Source organism: Phoenix dactylifera, chromosome 5 (genome assembly GCF_051530095.1).
Source record: "Phoenix dactylifera cultivar Ajwa chromosome 5, Ajwa_hap1_PhDact_Kaust_v1.1, whole genome shotgun sequence".
In the NCBI taxonomy this organism is placed as follows: domain Eukaryota; kingdom Viridiplantae; phylum Streptophyta; class Magnoliopsida; order Arecales; family Arecaceae; genus Phoenix; species Phoenix dactylifera.
Window position 1 is genome coordinate 29,529,864 of NC_143194.1, and position 27,563 is coordinate 29,557,426.

A 27,563-nucleotide genomic window follows, 5' to 3' on the forward strand; every position below is an offset into this window, starting at 1 on the left:
ATATTAAGTCTATGTGCTATTATATGTAACATTTTAGATATTATGGATAGGAGGAACAGAGAATTTTTTCCTTTTCTTATGCAAATATTTCATCGTTCCCGTCGTCATTCATTTTTACCATGACTCTGGGTGCAAGAGGCGTACCGAGTCAACACTTCTTTGCGACGCAGGTGCTTTCCCAAAATTTGTATGATTATAGTCGTCGGCAATACTGTTTTCATATCGTCAGTAAAATAGTTTGATGCACGCCGGGCGCCATTTGCAAAATATTGTTGCGCATAAAACTTAACTGTATCATTCCCTACAGAAGAGCTAATTTACGAAAATAGCAATCACCTTGTACCGAGAAATTATTGGTTGGGAATAGAAGGCGAAGGAAATGTTCGTGCGTGTTCCATTGTGGTTGGGCTTGAGCAGCTGGACCTGATCAACCAAAAATTTCCTGTGCACCAAAATGAGCAGTACCCATACCAAAATATTAGCAATCACTCTCTCGCTGGCTATATAAAGGGCTGAGTTCAAGACTGCAAAATTAATCCCAATAGATCTCTGGTTCAGAGAAATTAGTTAACTCGCATGCAAGCGATGGAACTCACCCAGGAGAAGCAGCCAGCCAAGGAGCAACTCCAAGACACAGCCCAGCTGTGGAACCACGCCCTCAGCTTCGTCAGATCCATGTCCCTCAAGTGCGCCATCGAGCTCGGCATCCCGGACGTCCTCCACAACCACGGCAAGCCCATCACCCTCTGCGAGCTTGCCACCTCCCTCTCCATTCCCCCGTCCAAAGCCCCCGCCCTCGGAAGCCTCATGCGCCTGCTCGTCCACTCCGGCCTTTTCGCGAGCCACCGAGACCAAGAAGGGGAAGAAGAAGAGAGTTATTTCCTCACGCCGGCCTCGAAACTCCTGGTGAAGGAGGAGAAGGCGTGTCTCTCGCCGTTCGCGCTGATAGTATTGAAATGGACCATGCTGGGGCCGGCGCACCAGCTGGGGGCGTGGTTCAGGGCCGGGGCGCCGCGGGCGACGCCGTTCGACATGGCGCACGGCAAGGGGTTGTTCGAGGAGACGGACGCGAGGGCGGATTTCAACGAGCTGTTCAACGAGGGGATGGCCAGCGACGCGCGGCTGGTGACGGAGGTGGCGCTGCTGCGGCAGCAATGGGAGGTGCTCCGCGGGGTGCGGTCGGTGGTGGACGTGGGCGGGGGGACGGGCACGCTGGCGAAGGCCATCGCCAAGGCGTTGCCCGGCGTTCGGTGCGCGGTGCTGGACCTGCCACATGTGGTGGCTACGGTGGACGAGGAGGAGCGGGAGGGCGTGGAGTTCATCGGAGGGGACATGTTCGAGCACATCCCTCCGGCGGATGCCGTCTTGTTCAAAGTACGGTAACCTCCCTGTTAGAGAAGATTGCCAGGTTTTGCTTATTATAATTTACTAATGACTGATGCTGCGATAACTCAGGAAAACCACTAAAAAAAGCCACTCCTAGTGCAACCAGATCTCATCACCTCCATCCACATCATCTTTGATCCGGAGGCAATCACCTCGCCCCTTAATAGCACACTCCGCGATTGCAGGCGATGACAATACACCACACCGGCTGTGTGACTTTTTCACTGACTTTATTGAGCTGCTTGGGCATCTTAATAAATTAATTTATTTAAGCGTGACGTAGAGACAACAACTGTTGGGTCAGCAACTACAGTAATGGGCTAAGATTAGAGCTGGTCATGGGCCAAACCTCCGGCCTCAACAAAATTTATTTTTACTTGGGCTTCGATCCAGCTTTATTTACAATTTAACATTTTCTATATCCAAGGCCGGCCCATCATCGGCTCCAGCTCAGACACGAGGGTTCAAGTTGTATCTTTCATGCAAAAAAATGATCAATCTTCTTTGGCGATGTTGACCGTTGGATCACGCACATACAGATTTTAAAGTATTCTAAACTCTTTCATCTACTATTTGCACCAATCTTAAAACGACCATTGCACGATCCAACGGTGGATTCGTCCGAAGGAAGGTGAATCCTTGTTTCACATGAAAGATATAATACCAAGCTCTTGAGCTCGGTAACGGTAGGATTTGTCAACAAGTTGGATCTGACCCAGCCGATCTAAGATTTGATTCAACCTGATCCGAATTTTAGATTCCATTACCTAAATTAAATCAAAGATATTTGATGGGTTCTCTCCTCTTCGTTCTTTGTGTCTCCTCAATGCATGTGAGAGAACTTCTCTTATATTCCTTGTCTTGCACAACCATCAAGCATATTTTCACATGAGTAGAGTGTTCCGCCACGTGTACGATTATTTTGTTATTCTCATATGGCCGGTTGGTAGTGATAATTCTCTTTCAATAAAAACTATTATTATAGTAAAACTATTGTTTGGACCAAGCTCCACTAACTTAGCGGTGGACCGGTCCAACCATAAAGGAACATGCCTATATTTCTTCCTCTCCCTCCTATTTCTTTTTCATCCGCATTTGTGTGTCCCTTTGTGGTCGGAGTGATCCACCATTAGTGGACCAGGTCCCACCAATAATTTTTCATTGTTACACGTGTTAATAGCATCATAGGCTTTATCCAACACGCCTCGCAACCAGGTCCAAAGAGAAACTGAAATTTAGTGCACTATATTGCAAACCTAAATCACACTTCCTACTTGCAAAGTGTTCATCATATTGGTAATTATTCTGAATGGGTTTCTCTGAAATGTTGAAACAAACAAAACTAAAGAATTCAACTTCAGCAATTTTTTGCAAATAATAGAGTATGCTATTCTAATTCATTAAAAATTAACATGTTACAGTGGATATTACATGATTGGAGTGACGAGGACTGCATCAGGATACTAAAGCGTTGCAAAGAAGCCATTCCTCCTAAAAAAGATGGTGGAAAGGTCATCATAATAGACATAGTAGTTGGTGTTACTACTGATGTTTCTATTTCAGTTGAACCACAACTTCTCTTTGACATAGAGATGATGATCCTTACTAGGGGAAAGGAACGAAGTGAAACCGAATGGAGGCGTTTATTCCTTGCTGCAGGTTTTAGCGACTACAAGATAACAGCATCCCTGGGTTTACGTTCGGTCATCGAGTTGTATAACTAGTTATTAGGTAAAGTGCAATGATTGGCTGCTTGTATTTTGGATGAATATGCTTCTATATATATGCTTAGGTATTGGTTTGCATAAGGATAAACACCAAATTACCTTGCTTGATATGATAGTTTTTGTTAATCATAAATAATTGCAGCAATATATGTTGTTTGCTAATCCAATATTACTTTGCCTGTTATGCATGTTTCTTTTGTTATACTACTTATCCACGACCAAGACCAAATTTTCTTTTGGAACTAAATCTTAATCATGCTGATAGAGAATATGGTCCCACGTGCCGGCACAAACGGGCTGTTCTCACGTGCCGGAGCTGGTGGAGGCTAACAAATAATAACAGGACAGAAATTATATAAAATAATTTCTCAGAAGCTTCGAATCGTCCCTCTGATCTGGCTATGCTTGTTCAAAGGGATTGAACGGTCTCCGGTTATATATCTTCTGTTTGCTCTTTCTTCTCTCCTTTGTTTTTTTTTCTGTGTCTCTCTTTCTCCATATTACTATATTAGCCCCCAGGTTAACAGACGGGTTGCAAGGCTATCGGTTCCGAGATTGAGCAAGCGATAAACCATGATTGAATGAGGCCTGATATATAACCTTATGTTGCTATACTTAATAAAAAATTCTTGCAAGATGTATTTATATGCGGACAGCTTGTGATCAATGATTTCTCATCTCTTTAGTTTAACAGTTGATTAGAAAGCATTCTAACTCATGCCGGACATGTTCTTGAATATGAATTTAGCAACTAAAATTCTGATGATTAGAGACATTATGTAGGTATAAACTATAACTCGAGGATGGTATATGCTATTCTTTTGCCATTTGAATGCCCTCGCTGCTTTCATGTGCCTGATGATCATCAAAAAAGATGTCGTGGCGGTCTATCAAGATGATATATTGATCTACATGTAGTAAAATCTAGGAGGACTATATTCAAACATTGCCAAAGTTTGGTAATTTAATTAGGATCTACCCATTTCTCAAACCACTCCATGTCCTTATGATAGGTCTCGGTCTTTGTAGGATCGAGAGCAAAATGGATGCGCTCCCGCCACAAATCACCATATGAGAAGAATGCCCTAAGAAGGCAGATTAGTAGATGAACTGGAACTTGAATACGAACCAGAACTAGAAGATGCACTTGAGAGGTTAAACCTTTATAATGGTGATGCTGGTGGTAGTCCTTGGTATGTCTATGTTTGTACCAGAGTCATGAACCAATGCTATCAATTGTGGATGAAATATAAGTAGAGCAAACGTCGCCACGAGCATAGAGCTACATTGAAAGGAAATGCAGCTTTTTGGGGACTTTTACTCTTGTTGCCTTTTGAAAAAAAAGTATTGCCCCTAAATCATGAACTGAGTGCTGCTCGGCTTGTTCTAAGGTCAGTGAGAACCGAACTAAATGAGGTTGGATGAGAACGGAGGTCAGGAAGAACTGGTCGCTTTCGAGGATGACCCGCAAGAAGTCCACTTGCTGGAAAATTTTTACGGAAATTGTTCACCTTGGTTAATACCGAGGTTAAGGAGGTCGGTTTAATCCGAGATCAAGATGTCCAATATTTTCTTAATCAAAAGGTAATATTGCTAATTTGGTCACCCACCACTGAATCGCCTACTACACAGATATTAAAGTACTCTAAACAAAGACAATATTCATCCGATGGTATATATCTTAAAGCGAGCAGATGATGATCCAACGGTCGGTGCATTCACAGGAAGGAAGGTGAATCCAATTCTTTCATGAGAAAGAACGATACACCCTTGTCCCTAGCTGGTATTTTCTATTCTTATGGCTATTTCCAGCGAAGTGTGCGACTGTGCAATCTTTTTCTCATGCATTCAGCTAGTTGTGCTCATGCGAGATTAATATAATCAGCCATTTTTTTTATATATATAAAAAAGTGTGATTTAACTAACGAAGCAAGGTATTCCAGTTACTTTTTGAGTGATTTTTAAACCATTTAGCATTGCTCGGTTACATGGATTATATTGGAGATTTTGACACGTGATGCGGCAAGGAGCCCCCTATCTCGTTACGTAGATGGTTCGCTGGTCAAGGTGCGCGACCCAAAGCATCATGAACCATTATTGCAGGCTGGACCTCGCCAATCCGACCCTTGGATGGAGAGGATCCTAATCTCATTTTATCGCTCACGCAGATGTATAATAGGAATCTTTGAAGTTGGAACAGTCGGTTGTCCTGGTGCACCACCAACCATGTGTTTGGTGCGGCTTCTGACGACTGCTCTCGGGAAGCCATAATAATTTTGACATGAAATATCGAAATGTCGCCGGTCATCATAGACTAAAAAGTTAGAGTCCGGTCCAAGGATGGACCGGCCATTAATTTCTCCAAATAATTTTGACAAAAACCGGCCCATCAGACTTGAAAAACTGCTGTATTGTCCGAGGATGATGGCCATAAATAAGTCCGCGTGGTTTCCCGGAGGAGCAGGCCAGTCTTTAAGCAAAGTGCTTGCAACAACTAGCATCATGGAGCTCACCAATGGCCGGAGCTTTGACAAGCTTTTCCAAGCCCACACTCTTGTTTTGAACCAATCCCTCAGCATCGCCGGCCTGATGTCCCTCAACTGCGCGGTTGAGCTCGGCATCGCCGACCTCATCCACAGCCACGGCGGCCCCATGCCCCTCTCCGAGCTGGCCAGATCCATCCCCATCCCTCCCGAGAAGGCTCCCTCTCTCCGCCGCCTCATGCGTCTCCTCGCGAGCCATGGCGTCTTTGCGGCGGAGCCTGATGGAAATAGCGAAAGCGAGACGGCTTACCTCCTCACTCCTTTCTCGGAGCTCCTCCTCACCAAGGGCACCAACCTGTCGCCCTTCATCCGGGTCAACTCGGATCCGGCTTTCATGAAGCCATGGTTCCACATGGGCGACTGGTTCAAGAGAAAAGGCTCGACTCCCTTCGAGGTGGCCTACGATGGCAAGTGCGTCTGGGACCTCACCAAGCAGCGGCCCGAGCTTAACGACATGTTCAACGATGCCATGTCGTGCGAGACGTGCTGGGTGGTGAAGGCGATGGTGACCGAGTTCCCGCAGTTCTTCCGAGGGCTCAAGTCGCTGGTGGATGTCGGGGGAGGGACGGGGGCCTCCGCCAGGATGGTTGCTGAGGCCTTCCCGGACGTCAAATGCACCGTGTTCGACCTCCCTCACGTCGTCGCCACCTTGCCGGAGAGTAAACTGGTCAACGCCGTCGGTGGAAGTATGTTTGACTCCATTCCACCGGCCGATGCAATCTTTCTCAAGGTAGCAACTCTTTTTTATATCTTCAAAACTCGCTGACTTTTTAACATGATGTCGTTAGTATCGAAACTAAGCATTACGTTCCATTTAATTAAATGTATATCTCGACGCACCTGCGCGCTAGCGCGCAGTCAGGTAAAATATAGATGTTCCACGTCAAAAAAACCAAATATAGACGTAGAAATTAATTCTCAGTTTGCCGTGCTGTATATCAAGGTCACCCACCAAGCCTACATATTTATACATACTCTATGGTGTACGTACCGCATCGCAGAGGATTCTGGTTGTATAAATAATGTTGTTGGATTTATAGAGATATGTGATCAGCGTCGAGGAGCGATCTTCTAATCATTAATTTATAGCACTTATGGTTGTGCATATCTCAACAATATGCTGTGCTATTATAGTTTTATTTAATACATATAACAGTGAAGGAGCTTAAAGTTATATATACTGATTAATTTAGGTTTATGAATGTAGATGCCGAAGCTCTGGATTTCGAGCTTATGATGAGTTTATGGAACAACATAAGGCACTTAAAGCTGGTAGCAGTATTTGATATATGATATCTTGGATATTTTGTTGCATTGGACCTTGCATTGACAGAATTCTTCACTTGTAAATTGTATGCACGCAGAGTATTCTTCATAATTGGAGTGACGAGGATTGTGTCAAGATTCTAAAACGGTGTAAGGAAGCAGTCCCACCTAAAGAAGAGGGTGGAAAAGTCATCATTGTGGATATGGTAATAAACTCTCACAATCCAAAAATAACCGAGACACATCTCTTCTATGATATCTGTATGATGATCGGTCTTGGAGGAATGGAGCGCGAAGAACATGAATGGCGAAAAATTTTCAACAATGCTGGATTTAACGACTACAAATTTTTTCCAATACTAGGTGTATACTCCGTCTTTGAGCTTTACCCTTAGCCATGTGATAGCGTGAAAATATTCATGCAAACCTTGTGTTGTTTTTCAACAAGTGTCTTGTACTTGATTATTAGTGGCTTCATACTCGTTATGAGCCTGCTTATTGCAATCCAATTATTTATCTAAAAGAGTTTGAGATTAGTGTATGTGGTGTGTTGTTATGTGGATGGCAACGTTTTGCTTCATCTCAAATAAGAATTTGCATACCTCATTAAATAAGATGAAGAAGTGTCTACATCCATGATTATGATTCTAGATTATTCTGTCGTATCATACTTACTCAATGAGAAATAATCATTAACGATCATGACGTCAAAAGTAATATTTCGCAAATTACTTGTAGCTGGACCTGCTATGTTTGAAAATCTCACAAGCTTTTCTGGCTATTTATTTATTTTAAGAAGGTGTACAAAAGCCTACCAAAATCTATTTGGCCCGTATTGAAATAAACGAGATATGTTTTACATCTAGGGACATGCTTGTATCTTTTGCACGAAAGAAGGATTCACCTTCCTTCATACAAAACTACCATTTGATCGGCCACTGCACAGCTCTTAAAGCACTCCGAGATGTATCATTCATCCCTCGGCATGGATCTCAAAGCGAGGTTTGATGATCCAACGGTGGATTGGCACCAGTAATCCTGGCCATCTCCAGCCGCATAGGTCCATGGGCCACGCTGGGCTAAATTCTGGCTCTGAACAGAGATTCAATTCTGGGCTTGGGCCTGGCACATGCTGAATCCGAACATGAACGACAGTCCCAACTACCAAGTCATCCAAAACACGACTTTCCTTTTAACCAAAAAAAAGAAAAGCATAATATTTTTCTGAGGCCAGGCCTCGCTCAATAAGCTCAATTCAACTTCACGAAATATGTGAGCTCAGGCCCAGCTCTGTAGATTTTAGGCTTTTTTTTTTTTTTGAGTGAAAGGGAGGTATAGAGAGCCATCCAGCTTTTATTGAAAATTATTAAAAAAATACAGAGAAGGGGAAAAGTTATTTTACAACCTGGTAGGTAAATGCAAAATAAAAAAAAAAAGAGAAAGAAACGAACATCTTTTAGACTTTCACTTACCAACTTCTGAACCTAAGATTGGCATTTTTGGGTTAGGCTGTTTGGTCTTGCCATCCCATTACGAGAATGCCTAAACTATATATGGTTTAATCTATGCCTAAACTAGTACTGAAACTACAATTGGTTTAATCTATGCAAGATTACATCTGCTCTGGGAATTACGAGAGTGCATGCTGATGCAGCTTTGAATCAGAGTTTTCCTTCAAACGACTGCTGATACGGTGTTACTTTACCCATTCAACGCAAGCCCACTGCCCACCTTAAAAATATTATGTTATATTTTGACAGCACTTATTAAAATATTTTTTGTATGGAAAATGGAGGACTCATTTGGTACTGATTATTATTTATCATTTTGTTTTCAGAAATCCAAAAGTAAAAATGAAGTAGATTGAGCAACGAAGCTCTTTTATTCTTTGAAATGGTTTGCAAAATCCTAGAGCTTTTGGTGGCAAACATTTATTGTTTTCGTAAAAGAGTGAAAATATGTTTTTTAAAAAATAAGAGTAAAATAAAAACAAAGAATATCAGAAGTTCAGTGCAAATGCTATCTTCAAGAATGATGACTGTTAGGTCGTTAACAATCTAGCTGTCATGATTTGCATTCCATGATCAAGTTACAGGAAATGCAGGCAAGTTTATGGGGCATTGGATTTACAAACTTAACTGTAGTCCGGTCTGTAAAGGGATTGGGTCACCTCAACTAGGCTCAATTCTACTCGGGGTGGCTCGGCCCGCGTGTTGCATAAAATGAGTTAGGTCGGTTTGGAGTAATTTTTTTCTTCCCGACCAGTGTCTTTACATGGGTTTAACACGAGTCTCCATGTACAAAAGTTGATAAGGCTTGGCCTATACGATGCTTTATTTTTTGAAAAAAAAAGTCCTACCACAGCTCAATGACCTACAGAATCTTCAAACCTAATTGTCATTAATGCATAATTTTAGATCTATAATTCAAATCTTTTCTCGAAAAGATCAACTTGCAAAAGGCATCCCATTTAGAAGGATGTAAGATAAAATTCTTTACTACTTGAAGAACATGGGATGGGAGACCGATGCAGGGAGAGGCTTATATACGTAGGCCGTGCTTTATTCTCCGGTCCACAGATATATTTATGCATAAGCACTCGGCCAAGTAACTGCGGTTGCACTTGCGAAGCACTCTTCTCTTCCCCCTCCTTGTTGGAATAACAATGCATGGGAGCACCACTTACTACAATTATCAAAGTTAAATACTCATCTCTATGATTCGAATTGTCGCCCAGGCATGTCATTGCCCATCTGTAATTAGCTAATCTAAGAATTCAAACCCAGACATGGTTGCATTGGACTTGGATTAGATGTTCTCCTATATAATGTAATAATTTATATCCTATAAGCGACGATACGACCTTTTGTTTCCTACAAAATTTGCGAAAGTATAAGTTCTCCATACTTCCTTTTCCCTCAACAACCATGCATGCTTTCCATAGGTAAGTTTGTAACATACAAGACTAACGAATCTTTGATCCATCCATTAATTATGAGGGGCAGAGCGTCTGCATCCCAACACCTAAGAAATCCCTGGTCTCTCCTCCATCCAGATCATCCATTGGAGAGCTGCGGTTTCATTCGGTGAACTTATCGTTCGATGCTGAGGATAAGGATAAGGATATTCGTAGATTTCCGCTGACATATGACTTCGAAATGATCAAGATAGTGGCTTATGACCTGGCCTAAAATCATTCCGTCTATCGAAAATAATAACAAATACCCGGGGACCGGGACGTGGTATAAAAGTTTCTAGCATCAACTTGGCGTAACAAAAAGTTGGCATGTTTTTTTTGTTGAACTAAAGTTGTCATGTTTTTGTTTTTGTCGTTGAAAAAATGGGCCTGATTGCTATCAGAGTTAGCTCTCACGTTATCTTTTTTTTGTTTCTTTATCAGATGTCACTCTCTTCTTCTTTTTTTCGTACATTACATAGATGCCACTCTTTTCACGTTTCAGACTCTTCATAAAAGTCATGATGCCACAGCTTTCACGGTAAATGAAGTAGCTCTCGAATTCTCGTACTCATTGTTATTTTTTTATTTTTAATTATATGCACATCTTTTAAAAACTTTCTTGTCAGGCGCGCTATTTGTCAATGATATCGATCTTCCCCTCTGGTCGTATCAAATGGAAATGGTTGTTGAGGAGTCTATCATACAAATCCCGCCACATCAAAGATGTCCGGTGCCCAAGATTTCTCCATATTAGCATAATTTTAGACGTCATATGATAATTTGTATCAGTTTATAATTTTCTTTTGCTAACATAATTTTTTATCAATAAATATTATTTTTTTTATTTGTATAATCTTATTAAAGTGATTTTAGGAATTATGTAATAACTTATATCAGCCAATAACACTTTTCTTTATTAGAATAATTCTATATCAACCTATATTATTTTCTTGTATAAAGTTTATACGCTAGTATATATTTAACTCTCGAGATATACCGAATGTGAGAAAACAGAGAAATAAAATTATTTTTCTCTCTCTTTCTTTCTTTTGTTTTTCTATTTTTATGCAAATATTTCATCATGGTATTAAAGCCACCGATCACTTAATCTGCTGTTGCCGTCTCTTTCACATTTGTTATGGCCATCATTGCCATGTTTAGAAGATTTTAAGATCCCTATTGCCGATCTATCTATCTCTATTTTTTGGTAAATCAATATTCGAAGATCCTCTATTTTTTGGTGAATTCGCAGATTCTCTATTTTTCCACTGGTCCTCTATTTCCTAGTGAATCAGCATTAGATGATCCCATGTCTTTTAGTAAATCTGCATATCCTCCATTTCTAGTAGATTAATATCCAAAAATCTTTTATTTTCTAATGGATCTGCATCTTCTCTCCACTGTTTTTCTCCTTAGTTTTAGATCTTTGGACATCTCACATCACCGTCACTCGGCCTCTTCCCCTCTATCTCCAATTTCATTTGCTGCCTCCTGCTCCTTCACCATCCAATTCGAGGTCTCTTGCTCCTCTTCCATAGTGCCTCCATCTGCGAGAATCGTCGACCTTCGGTTGCCTTTTATCTAAGCTTTGGACCTCGCTGCAACTGTCATATTTTATGTATCTTCTCACTGTCATGCAATCTAAAGTAGCCATAATAAATGACACAATACTCTACCACATGAGCACAGATAAGACATATCATCCAACCACATCATCATTGAACAGTCATGATGCTTTGCCACGTTATCACTTATCCATCCGTAAAGCTGCCATATATATCTCTGCAATATGAGAGCCACGTTGGCTACTAATTAGATACAATAGTCCATCATCAAATATATTAATTAGCCACATCAATATACCACGTCATCAAACAAGTCAATTAGCTATATCGGCAAACACGTTAATTTACCACATCAGTCAGATACACCAGTTTCCTATGTTAGTCAACCATATCAGTGGGTATATTCACTACAACAATAAAGGGTTCTGGCGACTCTATATTGCCGACGCTACAAAAAAGCGTCGGCAAATTTTTTTCTTGCAACGGTAAATGCCGATGCTTGGGAGAAGCGTTGGTAAAAAACGTTCCGCCGACGCTTTTAAGGGATGGCGTAGGAAAAAAATACGACGACGCTTATAAGCGTCGTCGGACTTCACTTCTCCCCTCCACAAAATCCCATCGACCCCCCTCCCTCCATAGCCCACAGCCCTAAATCCCTAACTCACGGCGACCGACCCTCTCCGTCCTCAGCCCTTTTCACCGATCTCAACCAATCTCCTCCGACGAACGATCCCAAATCGTGTTCCTCCGCCGCATCTCCTTCCCCTCCTCCCCCTCTCCGTTGGCCAGGTTTGGGATCTTCTTCTCTTGCTTCGATCATAGGATTGGGATCAGGTATGTCGTCAATCTTGGTTTCATTTTTTTAGAGCTTGCAGGAATTTGTTCATGTTCTCTTGGGTATGAACCCTTGAATTTTATCTATATACGAGGGTTTTCCGGCCGATTTCAGTTTTTTTTTCAAGAAGATGATTAATCTTCCGCACTAGCGAACGATATCCTCTCTTCTTGGATCATCAGCGGTAGATGCTTATCTGAGAAAATTTTGTTTCGTTTAGTTTGGTTTGGCGATTGTTCTCTCCTTCTGGATCATTTTGGATTTCGAAAAGGAATGAGGTTTTGTGGATCTGATTCGGGCAATCTCCGCGTTTTCGGACTTTTAATGGAGCAATAGCCTTCTTTCTTTTCTTTTTTTGTTCGGTTAACGCCTTTTTTGCTTTTCTTTGTTTCTTCAGAATTTTAATGTTGTGATTTCTTCTTGATGAGGTTCTCTTGATCTTTTCTTGGTTCTCTTGGAATTTTTATGTGGTAGTACTTCTGTTTGAGACCCTTTTCTTGATCGCGCAGTTATTGCTTCTTTCCTGATGTACCCATATTTTCTTGGAATTCTACGCGGTGATTCCTTTTTTTCGGTTTTCTTGATTGTTCAGGTGGAGGATATAACGATGGCTGCTAAAAATGGCTCAACGACTATTGAGAAAGAGCAGGTATTCCGGCATTCTTGACAGACTCATAATCTTTTTTATTAGGCATTTTCAAGAAAACAAAGAAATGATTGAAAGAGCAAAAAATAAAAAATTCCCATTTGTAGTTGGATGTGCACCATCGTTTGCTCGACTTCATTTCTTGTCACCTGTATTCTGCCTCTAAAGTGTTTGCCGAGGTCTCTACAAGAGGCTGCATGCAAGATAATGCATAGGCATCAATTATCCTGTCTTATCAATTTGTGGGTGGATGTGTAGATCCTGCTCAACCGTTTTTATTAGGCATTTTCAAGAAAACAAAGAAATGATTGAAAAAGCAAAAAATAAAAAATTCCCATTTGTAGTTGGATGTGCACCATCGTTTGCTCTGACCTTGTTTCTTAGTATGGATGGCATGTAGGGTGGTTATCCCTCTGGATCTGCTCATTTGGTTCGGTGGTTGATGAGATAAGTAAATTTGCAGGATTGAAGAGAACAACTGCAGGATCCGCTTCTCCCCCGGCTCTCGCCTACTCCTCCTCCGAGGAGATCCCGTCCGAGTCCCCTGTGTCATCTTGAAGGATGTAAATATGTTTTCAAACATAATCTTGGAACTACTTTGCTTGAATTTGTCGTTTCTTTTTTTTTTCTTGAGTCACCATGTTTTCTTGAATGCTTTTCTTAGTGGAATATTGGAAAGCTCTGCTACGAATTCGACAGAGCCATACTCGCTCGCCCGGGATAAACAAGTCAAAGTGAGTTATTCATATTGGATTTGCCTCGCTTTTTTTTTCAGGCAAAAAAAAGCAAGAAAGATTTGGCCTTTTTCTGGCTTTTCTTCTCATTAATGATATCTTGCAATTGTACTTGTAGGATTTTGCCTCTCTATCTGGAATCGAGGTGTTCTCCCCTGTGAGCCATACTCTCTTCAATCCTGCAGTTGTTATAGGAAAGGTAGTCCCTAGCTCTTGTACTATCAATTATTATTAGCAGACTCATCAAAAAAAAGGAGTATTACTTGAGGTAAGACTGAAGTTGTGTTATTGGTTGCATTTGTTTTAGAAGGTAATATGGCAATCGATAGGGGGTGGTATTGACAACCAACAATGAAAGTATTGGGTGGTAGTGGTCAGTATTACCTTATTGACAACTTCATTCTTCCTAGTCTCATTGCATGCCCACTCTAACATCCTCATCTCCCCATACTTCAAAAAACAGCTATGGGAATGCGAAATGTACACCATTTAACTAAATGGTGTGTGAGATTTGATTTTAATCACAGAAACAATTTTTAGATGCTCCAGCTCTTTTATATCTTTGCTTTTCCCATTGTTGGATCTGAACTATTGGTCCAGCCACTCTGTGTCAAGCTTCATGGTACTGCAGGGAAGCTCTTAAATAAATTAGAAAGGTTGGGCTAGTGCAGCAATTTGTGAATCATTAGAGTTACCTAATCCTGAATTGAGGTACCAAACTCTGTGAACAATTCTTTGTATACAGTTTAACAATTTTGATGGCTTTTCTTATGTCACCTTTCATCTCTGTAGTGAGGAAGATATACTTATGAACATCTAGATGCTCAATACTTTTGATTTTGAAAACAAAGTTTAAAAATTTTTTAAATTTTTTTTTAAAAAAAATAATATTCTAACGACGCTTTAAAGCGTCGTTAAAATCACGAAATTTTTTTTTAAAAAAATAATATTATAACGACACTTTAAAGCGTCGTTAAAATCACAAAAATTTTTTAAAAAAATTATATTCTAACGACGCTTTAAAGCGTCGTTAAAATCACGAAATTTTTTTTTAAAAAAATAATATTATAACGACGCTTTAAAGCATCGTTAAAATCACATTTAACGACGCTTTAAAGCGTCGCTACAAAGCGTCGCTAATTTCCGACGCTTTTGGAAGCGTCGGAAAATATTTTCCCCACTGTAGCATAGGCGACGCTTTACCGACGCTTAGGAAAGCGTCGGGATGGTTTTTACCGACGCTTAAAAGCGTCGCTAAAGGCCAAAAAAAGCGTCGCTAATGCCCAATTTTCTTGTAGTGATTACTCTGCCGCGCCAGTTAGCTACGTCAGTATTGTCAAATACATCAGTTTGATGCATTAGATTTCTAATCTATTGCATTAGTTTTTTATTCTCCTGTCCACAGATATATTTATGCATAAGCACTTGGCCAAGTAACTGCGGTTGCACTTGCGAAGCACTCTTCTCTTCCCCCTCCTTGTTGGAATAACAATGCATGGGAGCACCACTTACTAGAATTATCAAAGTTAAATACTCATCTCTATGATTCGAATCGTCGCTTAGGCATGTCATTGCCCATCTGTAATTAGCTGTCACGCCCCGAACCCGGGGTCCGGGGCGCGAGCAGACGCCGCGCACCTGCAGGGCAGACCCCGCAGGCACGCAAGGCAGATAGATCAAATCCAACATCAATAGCTAAATAAAGATAACTTCCAGTTTTCATATCAAATGTCCATATATACATAATTCAAAAGAAAGTCCATATCTACTAGCTAATTACATCATGATCACTCTATCCCGTAATCCCCATAATCATATATCATCACCTGCAAAAATGTAAATGGTAGGAGTGAGCTAACAGCTCAGTAGGCAACATCATGCAATAAAGTCATCATATAACATGTCGTCATGCATATAAAAAGCAACTAAACTCATGAATCCAAAAATCCACACGATAATCCGTAAACCCGATCCGAGACTCAAAATAACTCAACCGCATGACTACGGCCACATCACCCAGTGGCATGGTTACACCGAAGTGCCAATACAACTCTCCGAAGAGCCGCTCCACTGAGCCAACGCACCACTGTGTCGCACCCCCTGGTGCCAAACTCACGCTCCACCGAGCCGCTCCGAAGAGCAAAACGCACCCCTGTGCCGCCACTATTCTATCACCGGTGGTCGCGGTGTCGGAACTAGCTCCTCAGTACAAGTCGACAGGGCCAACGTATTATCCCATTGGCGGGGCCTAGACTATAGTCACGCGGATTTTAAAAATCAATAAATCAACTTTCTATATCAAAGTCATAATCATACTCCCAACAGTAAAGCACATAACAATTTATGAAATTAAATATTTAATTCTAAATCTAACAATAATGCCAATAATAAATCAATAAATCAACATATGCAAGATACATGTTAAAATTCTACTTTAAAGCAATAGGTCACCTACCTGGGCTAGCTTAAGAATCCCTGCCACAGATATCACGAACCCCTGATTAAAACACAAACATTAATCATTTAATTAACTAAGAAACATAATTTAAACTATTTCTAATCCCTTAAATCCTTAAGTTCATAGATCCCTAAAATGGGCCCCTAATATTAGACTTAGACCCTAAGAACAAATAAATTAAAACCCCAAAATCAAAAACCTTTTAAAACCACAGCCAATTGTGGCCCAAAACAGATTAGGCCCAATTGAACCAAACCAGATTACAGGTCCAGATCAAACCGGCCCACACCAAACCAGCTCTGATCAGCCTAGATTAGATCAAGCTTAACAAACCAGATTACACTCAAATTAGACCAACCCAAGTCTAGACCAAATCCACAGTTAGAAGATGGTTCAATCAGATCAAAGTTCATTTGCGTCTGGTTTGTGACACCAACAGAGCACGGAAATTGATGCAAGGGAAACACCCAAAGTTCATTTGTGTCTGGTTTGTGACACCAACAGAGCACGGAAATCGATGCAAGGGAAACACCCAAAGTTCATTTGTGTCTGGTTTGAGACACCAACAGGGCATGGAAATCGATGCAAGGGAAGCACCCAGGCGGAAGAAGAAGAAGAAGAGGAAGAAGGAAAAGAGGAAGGAAAAGAAGAAGAAGGAGGAGGAGGAGGAGGAGGAGGAGGAGGAGGGTGGCTTGTGGTTTCGGCCGGCCCTCGGCGGCCGACCGTGGCCCTCGGCGGCGGCGCTCGGCCAGCCGCCGTCGGTCACCCCACGGTTACAGGCGACGGAAGGGAAGAAGAAGAGAAGAAGGAGAGAGAGAGAGAGGAAGAAAAGGGAGGAAAGAGAGGGAGATCAGGGCTGGAAGCCCGGCCCCCGTTCACCCACCTCCGGCCGAACCCATTTCGGCCGGATTGACCCCGGCCGGCCACCGTCGGCCGGCTGAATCCCACAAAAAAAATTTCCCAAAAACAGGGAAATAAAGCCGGTTTACATCCCTCATTCTTTTCCCTTTTAAATCCATAAACAGTAGTAAATCAGTGATCTTTCTCACCTCCGGTCGTCGACGAATGGATCTCTGGCGGCGTTGGCGGCGTTGGCGGCTCCGGCGGCGGCGGCGGCTCCGGCAAACCTCTCAAGAAAAGGGAAGAAGATGAGGGGAAAACTCAAATTTTTAAAGGGATGGGGAAGGGATGGGGCTCGGATGAGGCTCTCAGAGGAGAGAAAGAGGGAGGGAGAGAGAGAGAGAGAAGAGGGGGGGGAGCGGGGGTTTCGCTGGCCGTTCGGCCGGCGTGGTCATCGTGGGAAGACCACGATGACCCAACTGAAGTCGGCACTCCTTGCCGACTTCAGTTCGGATCTTCACATTAGCTAATCTAAGAATTCAACCCAGACATGGTTACATTGGACTTGGATTAGCTTGTCTATATAATATTGTAAAAAGCTCACGTTCAAACCGGATATTGGGCCACCATAGGTATTGAGAGTGCCACGAGAGGGTTGGACCTTATCCAAAAAGGCTTGCCAAAAAGTAATTATTTGGTTAAATAGTCTTGTATAAGTATTCAAGATCTCCTCAGTAAATAATCGATATGCAACTAAACACCCGCTCGCCGCAAGGATTGTCACACACTCCTTTCGTTTAAGCGTCGGCGTCCTCATCTGGCTAAGGGTTAAATTTCATTCAAATTTAATCACAAGTACTACGATCGGCCTATAGTCAGTCTTAATGAGCTCGTGTTGCAGGGCCCCTAGTCTACATAGGTCATTGGCCGAGTTTACTTTGATACTATTTGTCACAATGCAGGATCTTATCCAAAAAGGCTAGCTAAAAGATATTTTTTAATTTTCTAAGTCCAATATAAATACTCATGATCTCCTTAACAAATTATCGATGCGGAACTAAACGCACGCCCGCATGGATCTTCACATTATTAAAAAAGAAAAGAAAAATTCAGCTATCTGTGAACACGAAAATTAATAAAATTCAGCTTAAAGAGACAACCGCTCCAAAAGAGTTGGAATGCAATAATAAAGCTAGAAGAGAGTGCTCTCTCTTTGCCTTCCCCACCACCCGCTCTTGCTCTTTCCAAAACTAAAGCAGCAACCCACAAGAGTGCCTTTCAGGGTTTCGGAAGAATGTGCATGGATCTCTGTCACTTGGAAATGCACATTGGCTCTCTTTAACACATCCATCAACTCCGATCAAGCGGAGACGACCTTTTGTTTCCTATAAAATTTGCGAAAGTATAAGTTCTCCATGCCTCCTTTTCCCTCAACAACCATGCTTTCCATAGGTAGGTTTGTAACATACAAGACTAACAAATCTTTGATCCATCCATTAATTAATGAGGGGCAGAGGGTCTGCATCCCAACACCTAAGAAATCCCTGGTCTCTCCTCCATCCACATCATCCATTAGAGTGCTGCGGTTTCATTCGGTGAACTTATCGTTCGATGCTGTGAAACCATTTACGATGCTTCCTAGATTGCTCAGTTGGTTTGAATTGAATAGTCCATCATATTTGCTAGCATCTCCAATCTGAGTATCTTGGCACTTTAATGGCCCAGAACTCCCTATAAATGGAAAGGTGGATGTACGGATCTGTGCGGGCGTGTGTTTAGTTCCACATCGGTTATTCGTTGGGTATATTTTGGGTACTTATACAGGATTAAAGAAACCAAATAATACCTTCCGGCTAGTCATTTTGGGTGAAGTCTTGGGTTGTGACAAATGGTATTAGAGTGGACCTGGTCCATAACCTATGTGAGTTATGGGACACTGCAGCATGGATCCATTGGGGCTGACTACAGCCGATCGTGGTATTTGTCATTAGATTTAAATTGATTTGAACCCTTTACCTGACGGGGACGTCAGAACTTGAATGGAGAGAGCATGTGAGGACTCGTGCGGGCGTGTGTTTAGTCCCACATCGGTTATTCGTTGGGTATATTTTGGGTACTTATACAGGATTAAAGAAACCAAATAATACCTTCCGGCTAGCCATTTTGGGTGAAGTCTTGGGTTGTGACAAATGGTATCAGAGCGGATCTGGTCCATAACCTATGTGAGTTATGGGACACTGCAGCACGGATCCATTGGGGCTGACTACGGCCGATCGTGGTATTTGTCATTAGATTTAAATTGATTTGAACCCTTTGCCTGACGAGGACGTCAGAACTTGAATGGAGAGAGCATGTGAGGACCCGTGCGGGCGTGTGTTTAGTCCCACATCGGTTATTCGTTGGGTATATTTTGGGTACTTATACAGGATTAAAGAAACCAAATAATACCTTCCGGCTAGCCATTTTGGGTGAAGTCTTGGGTTGTGACAAATGGTATCAGAGCGAATCTGGTCCATAACCTATGTGAGTTATGGGACACTGCAGCACGGATCCATTGGGGCTGACTACGGCCGATCGTGGTGTTTGTCATTAGATTTAAATTGATTTGAACCCTTTGCCTGACGAGGACGTCAGAACTTGAATGGAGAGAGCATGTGAGGACCCGTGCGGGCGTGTGTTTAGTCCCACATCGGTTATTCGCTGGATAGATCTTGGGTCTTATACAGGATCAAAGAACTCAAATAATATATTTCAGCTAGCTATTTTGGGTGAGGTTCTGGGTTGTTACAGTGAAAGTCACCAATTCGTGTGGTTTTATTAGACAATGCTGTTGTAGACATATCTAATAGTGGCGTTTTGCACCAATTAGCGTGCTCTCGTTGGACCATCATGATCAAACTTAATTCCTTGTCTCCATCCACCAGCTAGCTATAAAGAAACCTGGCAAAGGCAAACCACAACAATGAAACATAATTCGGCTTGAAGAGGGGAATACTCTTTCCAACATGTTAATTGTCATCAGGCACAAGAATCCAAGCAAATTCCTCCCCTGGAGGGCCTGGACTAGTAAATAATCTCCTCCCCCACACTAGTAAATAAAGTCTTCAAGGAGATGTCTTCGTCAATTCTTTAGCAACAAAAGTTGCAAATTATATATGTTTCATTTTTCATAACTCATCCCACTAAGATTGCACTAATGCCTGGGAGGATGTCTTTCACCTTGATTACTCTGCTCTCTCCATTGTCCAACCAAAGTTAAAACTGGGCCTTCTCTATTCACATTTAGCCCTTTCTAACGTTTTTGCTATTATAAGCTTTCTCCTTGTTCAGCATTTGCCTTCATTTTTCTTTCTTCCTTTTTTTTCTTTAATGCCCACCAAGCGAACATTCTATCATCCCCCGAAATTTGCATCATATTTTTTCTTTTACCTCATCCATCACAGTTTTTTTTCGGAAGAACTGTTGGCCGCCACCTATGTTGGAACCTATGACATCTCAGTTGCAAAAGTGGGTGCTTTTTTAAGAGATTTTATTTTGGAGCTTTTCAAACAAAACTGTTTTAGTTTTATGGCAAAGTACAATAACTTTTCAATATTTTTATCGAACACTTCTATTCCTTTCAAAAGTACTTTTAAAAAGGTAAGAAAATATTTTCTGGCCCACCAAAAGATGCCAAGTAGGGCCTAATTTATTACAAACTCTTGAACAATATACCAATATCTCGGAACATATCAGCTTACATCAGCTGTTCGAGCGCCCCACAAATTTTTTTTTTGTTTGGTAAATGCGGTATTTATATAGCTCTAACTTGAGTACATTTTGTCTAATTACGAAAAAATAAAAAAAATACAAAGGAGAGGAAATATCTCCTATAAAAATTTTCAATGTCCAACGCCCTCGCGCCAATGTGCACACTTTAAGGACCGTGTATCACATTCACATGCTCCGTAAGGCAAGTGGGCTGTTGATAGGGTGGCGTTGTCCGATTAATTATAACGGGCCGGGGCACGCTTTAAGGACCGTGTATCACATGCTCCATAAAGCCAGTGGGTTGTTGATTGGGTGGCGTTGTCCGATTAATTATAACGGGCTGGGGCACGCCATCGAGTGTCTTATCACGTCCCGTCGCTCTGTCGCTCTGTCGCTCTGATCCCTCTGCCCTTGGCCGGGATTCCACACGGACAAATAAAAATTAAACCAACAGGGAGAAAATAACAACAAATACCTGAAGACCGGGTTACAGACTTACAGTGCCAAAAGTTTCTAACATGCAACTTGCCAAAAGTTTTTTTTATAAGATGCCACTCCTTTCACGTTTCAGGAGCGCAATTTATTTCTGATTCTCCTAACATTAGTTGCAATCAATGATGTCGATGATGTTGTTCCCTTCCTTTGGTCGTATTTAATGGAAATTGGTTGTTGAGCGGCGCTACATCAAGGATGTCGGGTGCACGTGATTTCTCTGGGCATCATTCTTACCGTGATTTCTTGTGCCGCAATTCTCAAAATTAGTATTAGCAATGCTGGAAAAAAAATTATTTGATGTACGACCGGCGCCATTTGCAAAATATTATTGCTTATAACGCACGAGAGTTACCTGTATCAATATCTGCCGTTCCCTAAAGAAGGGCTAATTTACTATAATACAAGACACTCTTTGTACCGAGAAATTACCGGTACGGACATGAAACGGAATGATACGAACATGTTCTTGCTCCCCTTATGGTTGGTTATGAGCAAGTGGATCCTATCAGCCAATAATTTCACCTTTCCACCAAAAAGGAGCAGCACCTAAACCCAAAAAAAAAACAAAAAATTATTTTTACATCCCTCTAAAGACTCCACTGTAACAGAAGGTCCCTGTTGACCCAAAAAAAAAAAACTCATGCAATCGCTCTCTGACTGGCTATAGATAGAGCTGAAGTTCACGACCACGATACTGAAAAACTAATCTCAATAGATCTCTGAAATTAGTTAGCCCACATGCAAGCGATGGAACTCATCCAGGAGAAGCAGCTAGCCAGGGAGCAACTCCAAGACACAGCCCAGCTGTGGAACCACGCCCTCAGCTTCCTCAGATCCATGTCCCTCAAGTGCGCCATCGAGCTCGGCATCCCGGACGTCCTCCACAACCACGGAAAGCCCATCACCCTCTCCGAGCTTGCCACCTCCCTCTCTATCCCCCCGTCCAAAGCCCCCGCCCTCGGAAGCCTCATGCGCCTGCTCGTCCACTCCGGTCTTTTCGCAAGCCACCGAGACCAAGAAGGGGGAGAAGAAGAGAGTTATTTCCTCACGCCGGCCTCGAAACTCCTGGTGAAGGAGAAGAAGGCGTGTCTTTCGCCGTTCGCGCTGATGATATTGAACTGGACCCTGCTGGCGCCGGCGCACCAGCTGGGGGCGTGGTTCAGGGCCGGGGCGGCGCGGGCGACGCCGTTCGACATGGCGCACGGCAAGGGGTTCTTCGAGGAGACGAACGCGAGGGCGGACTTCAACGAGCTGTTCAACGAGGGGATGGCCAGCGACGCGCGGCTGGTGACGGAGGTGGCGGTGGGGCGGCGGCAGTGGGAGGTGCTCCACGGGGTGCGGTCGGTGGTGGACGTGGGCGGGGGGACGGGCACGCTGGCGAAGGCCATCGCCAAGGCGTTCCCCGGGGTTCGGTGCGCGGTGCTGGACCTGCCACATGTGGTGGCTACGGTGGACGAGGAGGAGCGGGAGGGCGTGGAGTTCATCGGAGGGGACATGTTCGAGCACATCCCTCCGGCGGATGCCGTCTTGTTCAAAGTACGGTAACCTCCCCGTTAGAGAAGATAACGAGGTTTTGCTTATTATGATATACTGATGATATACTAATAACCAATGCTACGGTACCTCTGAAAAGCCTCTGAAAATAGTCTCACGGGTTCATGAACCAACCTTTTCATGGCACCCTTCACGACTGCACGCGATGACGATACACCAGATCGGTATGAGTGACTTTTCAGTGACTTTTTTGAGCTGCTTGGGTATCTTACTAAATTAATTTATTAAAGCCTGGTGTAGATATACCGACTGTTGGATCAGCAATTGCGGTGATGGACCGAAATAGCCTATCACGGGCCGAGCCTGGGGCCTTAACAATTTCCATTGTTACTGAGGCTCCAATCCAGGTCCATTTCAAATTTGACATTTGCTATATCAAAGCTTGGCCTATCATCGGCTCTGGCTCTCGCAGGGGGTTCGGATTGTATCTTTCATGCGAAAGAATGATCGATCTTCTTTTGCAATGTTGACTATTGGATTGCACACCATACGGATTTTAGAGCATTTTGAACTTCTTTATTTATGATCTAAACTTCCGTTGCACGGTCCAACAGTAGATTTGTCTAAAGAAAAGTGAATCCTTCTTTCACACGAAAGATACAGTACCAAACTCTCAAGCTGAGTAATGTTAGGATATGTCAACAAGTTGGATCTAACCCAGCCAATCTATGATTTGATCCGACCTGATCCGAATTTTAGATTCGATTATCCGAATTAAATCAAAAATATTAGATGGGTTCTCTCCTCTTCTTTCTTGGTGTCCTCAATGCATGTAAGAGAACTTCTCTCATATCCATTCTCTTGCAGACCCATCAAGCATATTTTCACATGAGCTTAGTGTTCTATCATGTGCATGATTGTTTTGTCTTTCTCACATGGCCGGTTGGCAGTGATAGTTTCCTTTCAATGAAAACTATTATTACAGTGAAATTATTATTTGGACCAATCTCCACTAACTCAGTGGTGGACTGGTCCAACTATAAAGATTCATGCCTATATTTCTTCATTTCCCTCCTATTCCTTTTTCATCCATGTTTGTGCGTATCCCTTTGTGGTTGGAGTGATGCATTGTTGGTGGACCAGGTCCCATCAATAATTTTTCATTATTACATGTCTTAACTATATCATAGGCTTTATCCATCATGCCTCACAACTAGGTCCAAAGAGAAACTAAAGTTTAGTGCACTATGTTGCAAACCTAAATCACATCTGCTACTTGCAAAGTGTTCATCATATTGGTAATTCTCCTGATCGGGTTTCTCTGAAATGTGGAAACAAACAAAAACTAAAGATTTAAACTTGAGCATTTTTTTGCAAATAATATAGTATGCTATTCTAATTCATTACAAGTTAACCTGTTACAGTGGATATTGCATGATTGGAGTGACGGGGACTGCATCAGGATACTAAACCGCTGCAAAGAAGCCATTCCCCCTAAAAAAGACGGTGGAAAGGTTATCATAATAGACATGGTAGTTGGTGTTACTACTGATGTTTCCATCTCAGTTGAACTACAACTTCTCTTTGACATGGAGATGATGATCCTTTGTACGGGAAAGGAACGAAGTGAAACCGAATGGAGCCGTTTATTCCATGCTGCAGGTTTTAGCGACTACAAGATAACAGCATCCATGGGTTTACGGTCAGTCATCGAGTTGTACAATTAGGTATTAGGTAAAGTGCAATGATTGGCTTCTCGTATTTTGGACGGACATGCTTCTATTTATATTCTTAGCTATTGGTTTGTATAAGGATAAACACCTAATTACCTTGCTTGATATGCTAGTTTTTGTTAATCATAAGTAATTGCTGCAATATATGTTGTTTACTAATCCAGTATTACTTTGCTTGTTATACATGTTTTCTTACGTCATACTACTTGTCCACTGTAGAGTAATGGATAGATTATTTTATATAGTCTATCGATCTATGCCCCAACGCATGTTTGCTCCTCAAATAATAGCTGGATGCTTTAGAGCCCTGTAGGATTACGGCCGGGAGACTTGGTGCGCATTTATAATGCGGCATAATTTGTGAAAATTAAGCATGAATGGGATGTAGAAGGCAGCCCGTATTTCCTCCAGATAAAATAAGCAACTAATTATTAAATGTCTCATTAGGTTGGAAATTGCTCAAGATTTTATTTTTTAGAATGGATATCAGCGGAAAGAAATTCGACTTAACATTTTATTTAGATAGTTAATCTTCTATTAGCAGAAATGCAGCCAATCTATTGCTGGAAATTGGACCCGGGGGCCACCGTGAAGCCGGGGAAGGAGGAGCTCCGCTGCTACAGGGGGCGGACGGCGGTGCGCCGGCCGGCTGCGTCCTCCACCGTGGGGCGTGGGTGCGTGCCCTGCAAGAAAAATCGGCGGCCGGGCTCCCCGGCGCCGGCCCTCCGATGCCTAAGTCAGAGGGGGCCAATATGTGGAGAGAGCAGGGAAGAGAGTATGTGGAGAAGATAAAGAGAATATTGTGTTCAATTGTGTCTGTGCTGTTTTCTTTCTTTTTTCCCCCGGTCCCCCTCCTCTTTCCTCCCAGGTTCCCTTTTATAGAAGGGCATTATGTTACGTGGGAGGTGACAGGGGAATTTGTCTTCTTTTGTGATAATTGGGCACGATTTGGCCCATTAATGGCGTAGTGAAGAATAAGGCCGAATCATACCGGAGTCAGGGAGTTGTCACGGTTGATCGGACCCGTTGGGGTGGTTGAACCGCCGGCCGTGGTGGGCCTGGGGTTCGTAGATGGCAGGCGCATTGATTGCCGAGTGGACCGGCGGTCAGGGAGAGCCATACGCTTTGATGGTTCAGTGATCCGGAGATCATCTTGAGCCGTGTTCATTTAATGACTGAGTGCATCGGAGGCCTGAGGGGGTCTCAGGCATTAATGATAGGTCGTGCCGAATACCTGCGGAGATCTCGTGCCTTGACGACTTAGGGATGGTGGCGGATTGTAGTGGAGTCATGTATCTAGTTGTCAGATCCTTTGGAGGGTTAGGCGGAGATTGGATATTTGGCTAAGGCATGGGCTCGGCGGGGTTGCCTTTCTGGTCGACGCTCTCTGGTCTCGGCTTTCTGGTCTCGGCCTTCTGGTCTCGGCCTTCTGGTCTCGGCTCTCTGGTCTCGGCCTTCTGGTCTCGGCCTTCTGGTCTCGGCCGATGAGCTCGAGAGCGGAAGAGCCCGATCACTTGGATGAGCTCGAGAGCGGAAGAGCCCGATCACTTAGGATGAGCTCGAGAGCGGAAGAGCCCAATCACTTGGATGAGCTCGAGAGCGGAAGAGCCCGATCACTTGGATGAGCTCGAGCTTGCTGACGGATTTGGGTGCTATAATTGCATTTGTGGGGTGGTCCATTTTTCCACCAACACTACCCCCCGACTTCCGAGTTCGAGCTGCCTTTTGGCTCGGACGAAGGAAGTAGTCCAGTCGTCGATCATCCTGTAATATAGCCAAATATATATGGAGATGTGCGTGCCAAGCAGGATGTACCTTTCATGCAGTTAAGAGTTAAAAGTGCTTCAGGTCGACTCAGCGGCCTTCTTTGGCTTGTGGTCAACTCAGCAGGGTGCCCCTACTCAGATCGGGGCGTGTTGTCGTAGGAGGCGTCGAATGGCGTTGAAAGGCGTCGAATGGCGTTGAAAGGCGTCGAATGGCGTCGAAGTGTCGTCGAATGGCGTCGAATGTCGTCGAATGGCGTCGAATGGCGTCGAAGTGGCGTCGAAGTGTCGTCGAATGGCGTCGAATGGCGTCGAGTGGCGTCGAATGGCGTTGGATGTCGTCGAATGGCGTCGAAGTGTCGTCGAATGGCGTCGAATGGCGTTGGAGTGTCGTCGAATCGGCGTCCCGAGCTTAGCCAGAGCGTCATTGGAGACGCATACAGGAGACGGACTTCGTCCGTTAGCGATCGTGCGCCCTATTCGGGGCGACGTTTGGTCGTTTTTTGGATTCTCCGACCTGGAAATAGATAAAATATTGAAATTATTTGAAGCCAAAGTGGCGTCCTGTACCTTTTGGAGATATTTTGATGGCTTCCGAGCTTCGAAGTCCCTTAGGACTTAGCTTGGCACTAGCTTTCTTTGGCTCGATTTTCTGGGGGAGGTGTTCTGCATTCGGGCTTCTGAGCTCGGGCTTCGGAGCTTGGCAGCCTTCTGAGCTCGACGGCCTTTGGTGCTCGGCCTTCTGAGCTCGGCGGCCTTCGGAGCTCGGCCTTCTGAGCTCGGCATTCTTCTGAGCTCGGCAGCCTTCTGGACCATGAAAGGATTTAGCTTCATAGTACTTTCTTGGGGTAGAATCTCCTATGAATTTAGCCAGAGGAGCGCTCATCCTTTGGAAGGCATACAAAATAAGGCATCAGCCGAGCTTTCATTATATACTAAAATTCTTTTTTTAAAGCCTTGCAATGATGAGGGAAATAGCTACAGCGTCGTCATAAAGAGGGCTCAACACCCTTTTGGTCTTCATCAGAAAAGGAGATGTGACTTTCACAGTGCACGGATGCTTTGAGGAAGCTCTTTTTTCCGAGCTCGGAGCTTCTGGTGCCTCTAGTTGCCCGCCCTCTGATGGTATTGATGATGCCCGTGAGAGGTCAGTTGTCATTCTGCTCCTTATGCGGCACTGGATTTTGTTCCTCGGGCTCTCTCCTGTAGGCATGATCACGGACAAAATAACTCAACCGACCTCGGCGGACAAGTGCCTCGATCTCATCACGAAGCTCGTAGCAATCCTCCGTATCATGGCCGCGATCTCGGTGGAAGCGGCAGTACTTTTTCGAGTGCTTCCGCGACTCTGTCGGACGCATTCTCAATG

At 43.2% G+C, this 27,563-nt stretch overlaps 3 protein-coding genes across 3 annotated transcripts; all 3 read left to right on the forward strand.

Moving 5' to 3' along the window:
• Positions 1-221: 221 nt before the first annotated feature.
• Positions 222-3,280, forward strand: LOC148703541 (trans-resveratrol di-O-methyltransferase-like). The gene is made up of 2 exons (XM_088722216.2): positions 222-1,374; positions 2,808-3,280. The coding sequence occupies exons 1-2, from the start codon at positions 577-579 to the stop codon at positions 3,108-3,110; spliced, it is 1,101 nt and encodes a 366-aa protein (XP_088578342.2). The 5' UTR covers positions 222-576; the 3' UTR covers positions 3,111-3,280.
• Positions 3,281-5,559: 2,279 nt separating this feature from the next.
• On the forward strand, positions 5,560-7,463 carry LOC103699585 (trans-resveratrol di-O-methyltransferase-like). Its single transcript, XM_039129031.3, has 2 exons — positions 5,560-6,386; positions 7,021-7,463. Exons 1-2 carry the CDS (start codon positions 5,616-5,618, stop codon positions 7,315-7,317), a joined length of 1,068 nt encoding a protein of 355 aa, XP_038984959.3. The 5' UTR covers positions 5,560-5,615; the 3' UTR covers positions 7,318-7,463.
• A 4,602-nt stretch (positions 7,464-12,065) lies between these two features.
• On the forward strand, positions 12,066-24,590 carry LOC103702457 (trans-resveratrol di-O-methyltransferase-like). Its single transcript, XM_089930848.1, has 7 exons — positions 12,066-12,280; positions 12,874-12,930; positions 13,391-13,490; positions 13,592-13,661; positions 13,780-13,860; positions 21,281-22,740; positions 24,123-24,590. The coding sequence occupies exons 6-7, from the start codon at positions 21,943-21,945 to the stop codon at positions 24,423-24,425; spliced, it is 1,101 nt and encodes a 366-aa protein (XP_089786974.1). The 5' UTR covers positions 12,066-12,280; positions 12,874-12,930; positions 13,391-13,490; positions 13,592-13,661; positions 13,780-13,860; positions 21,281-21,942; the 3' UTR covers positions 24,426-24,590.
• Positions 24,591-27,563: the final 2,973 nt, after the last annotated feature.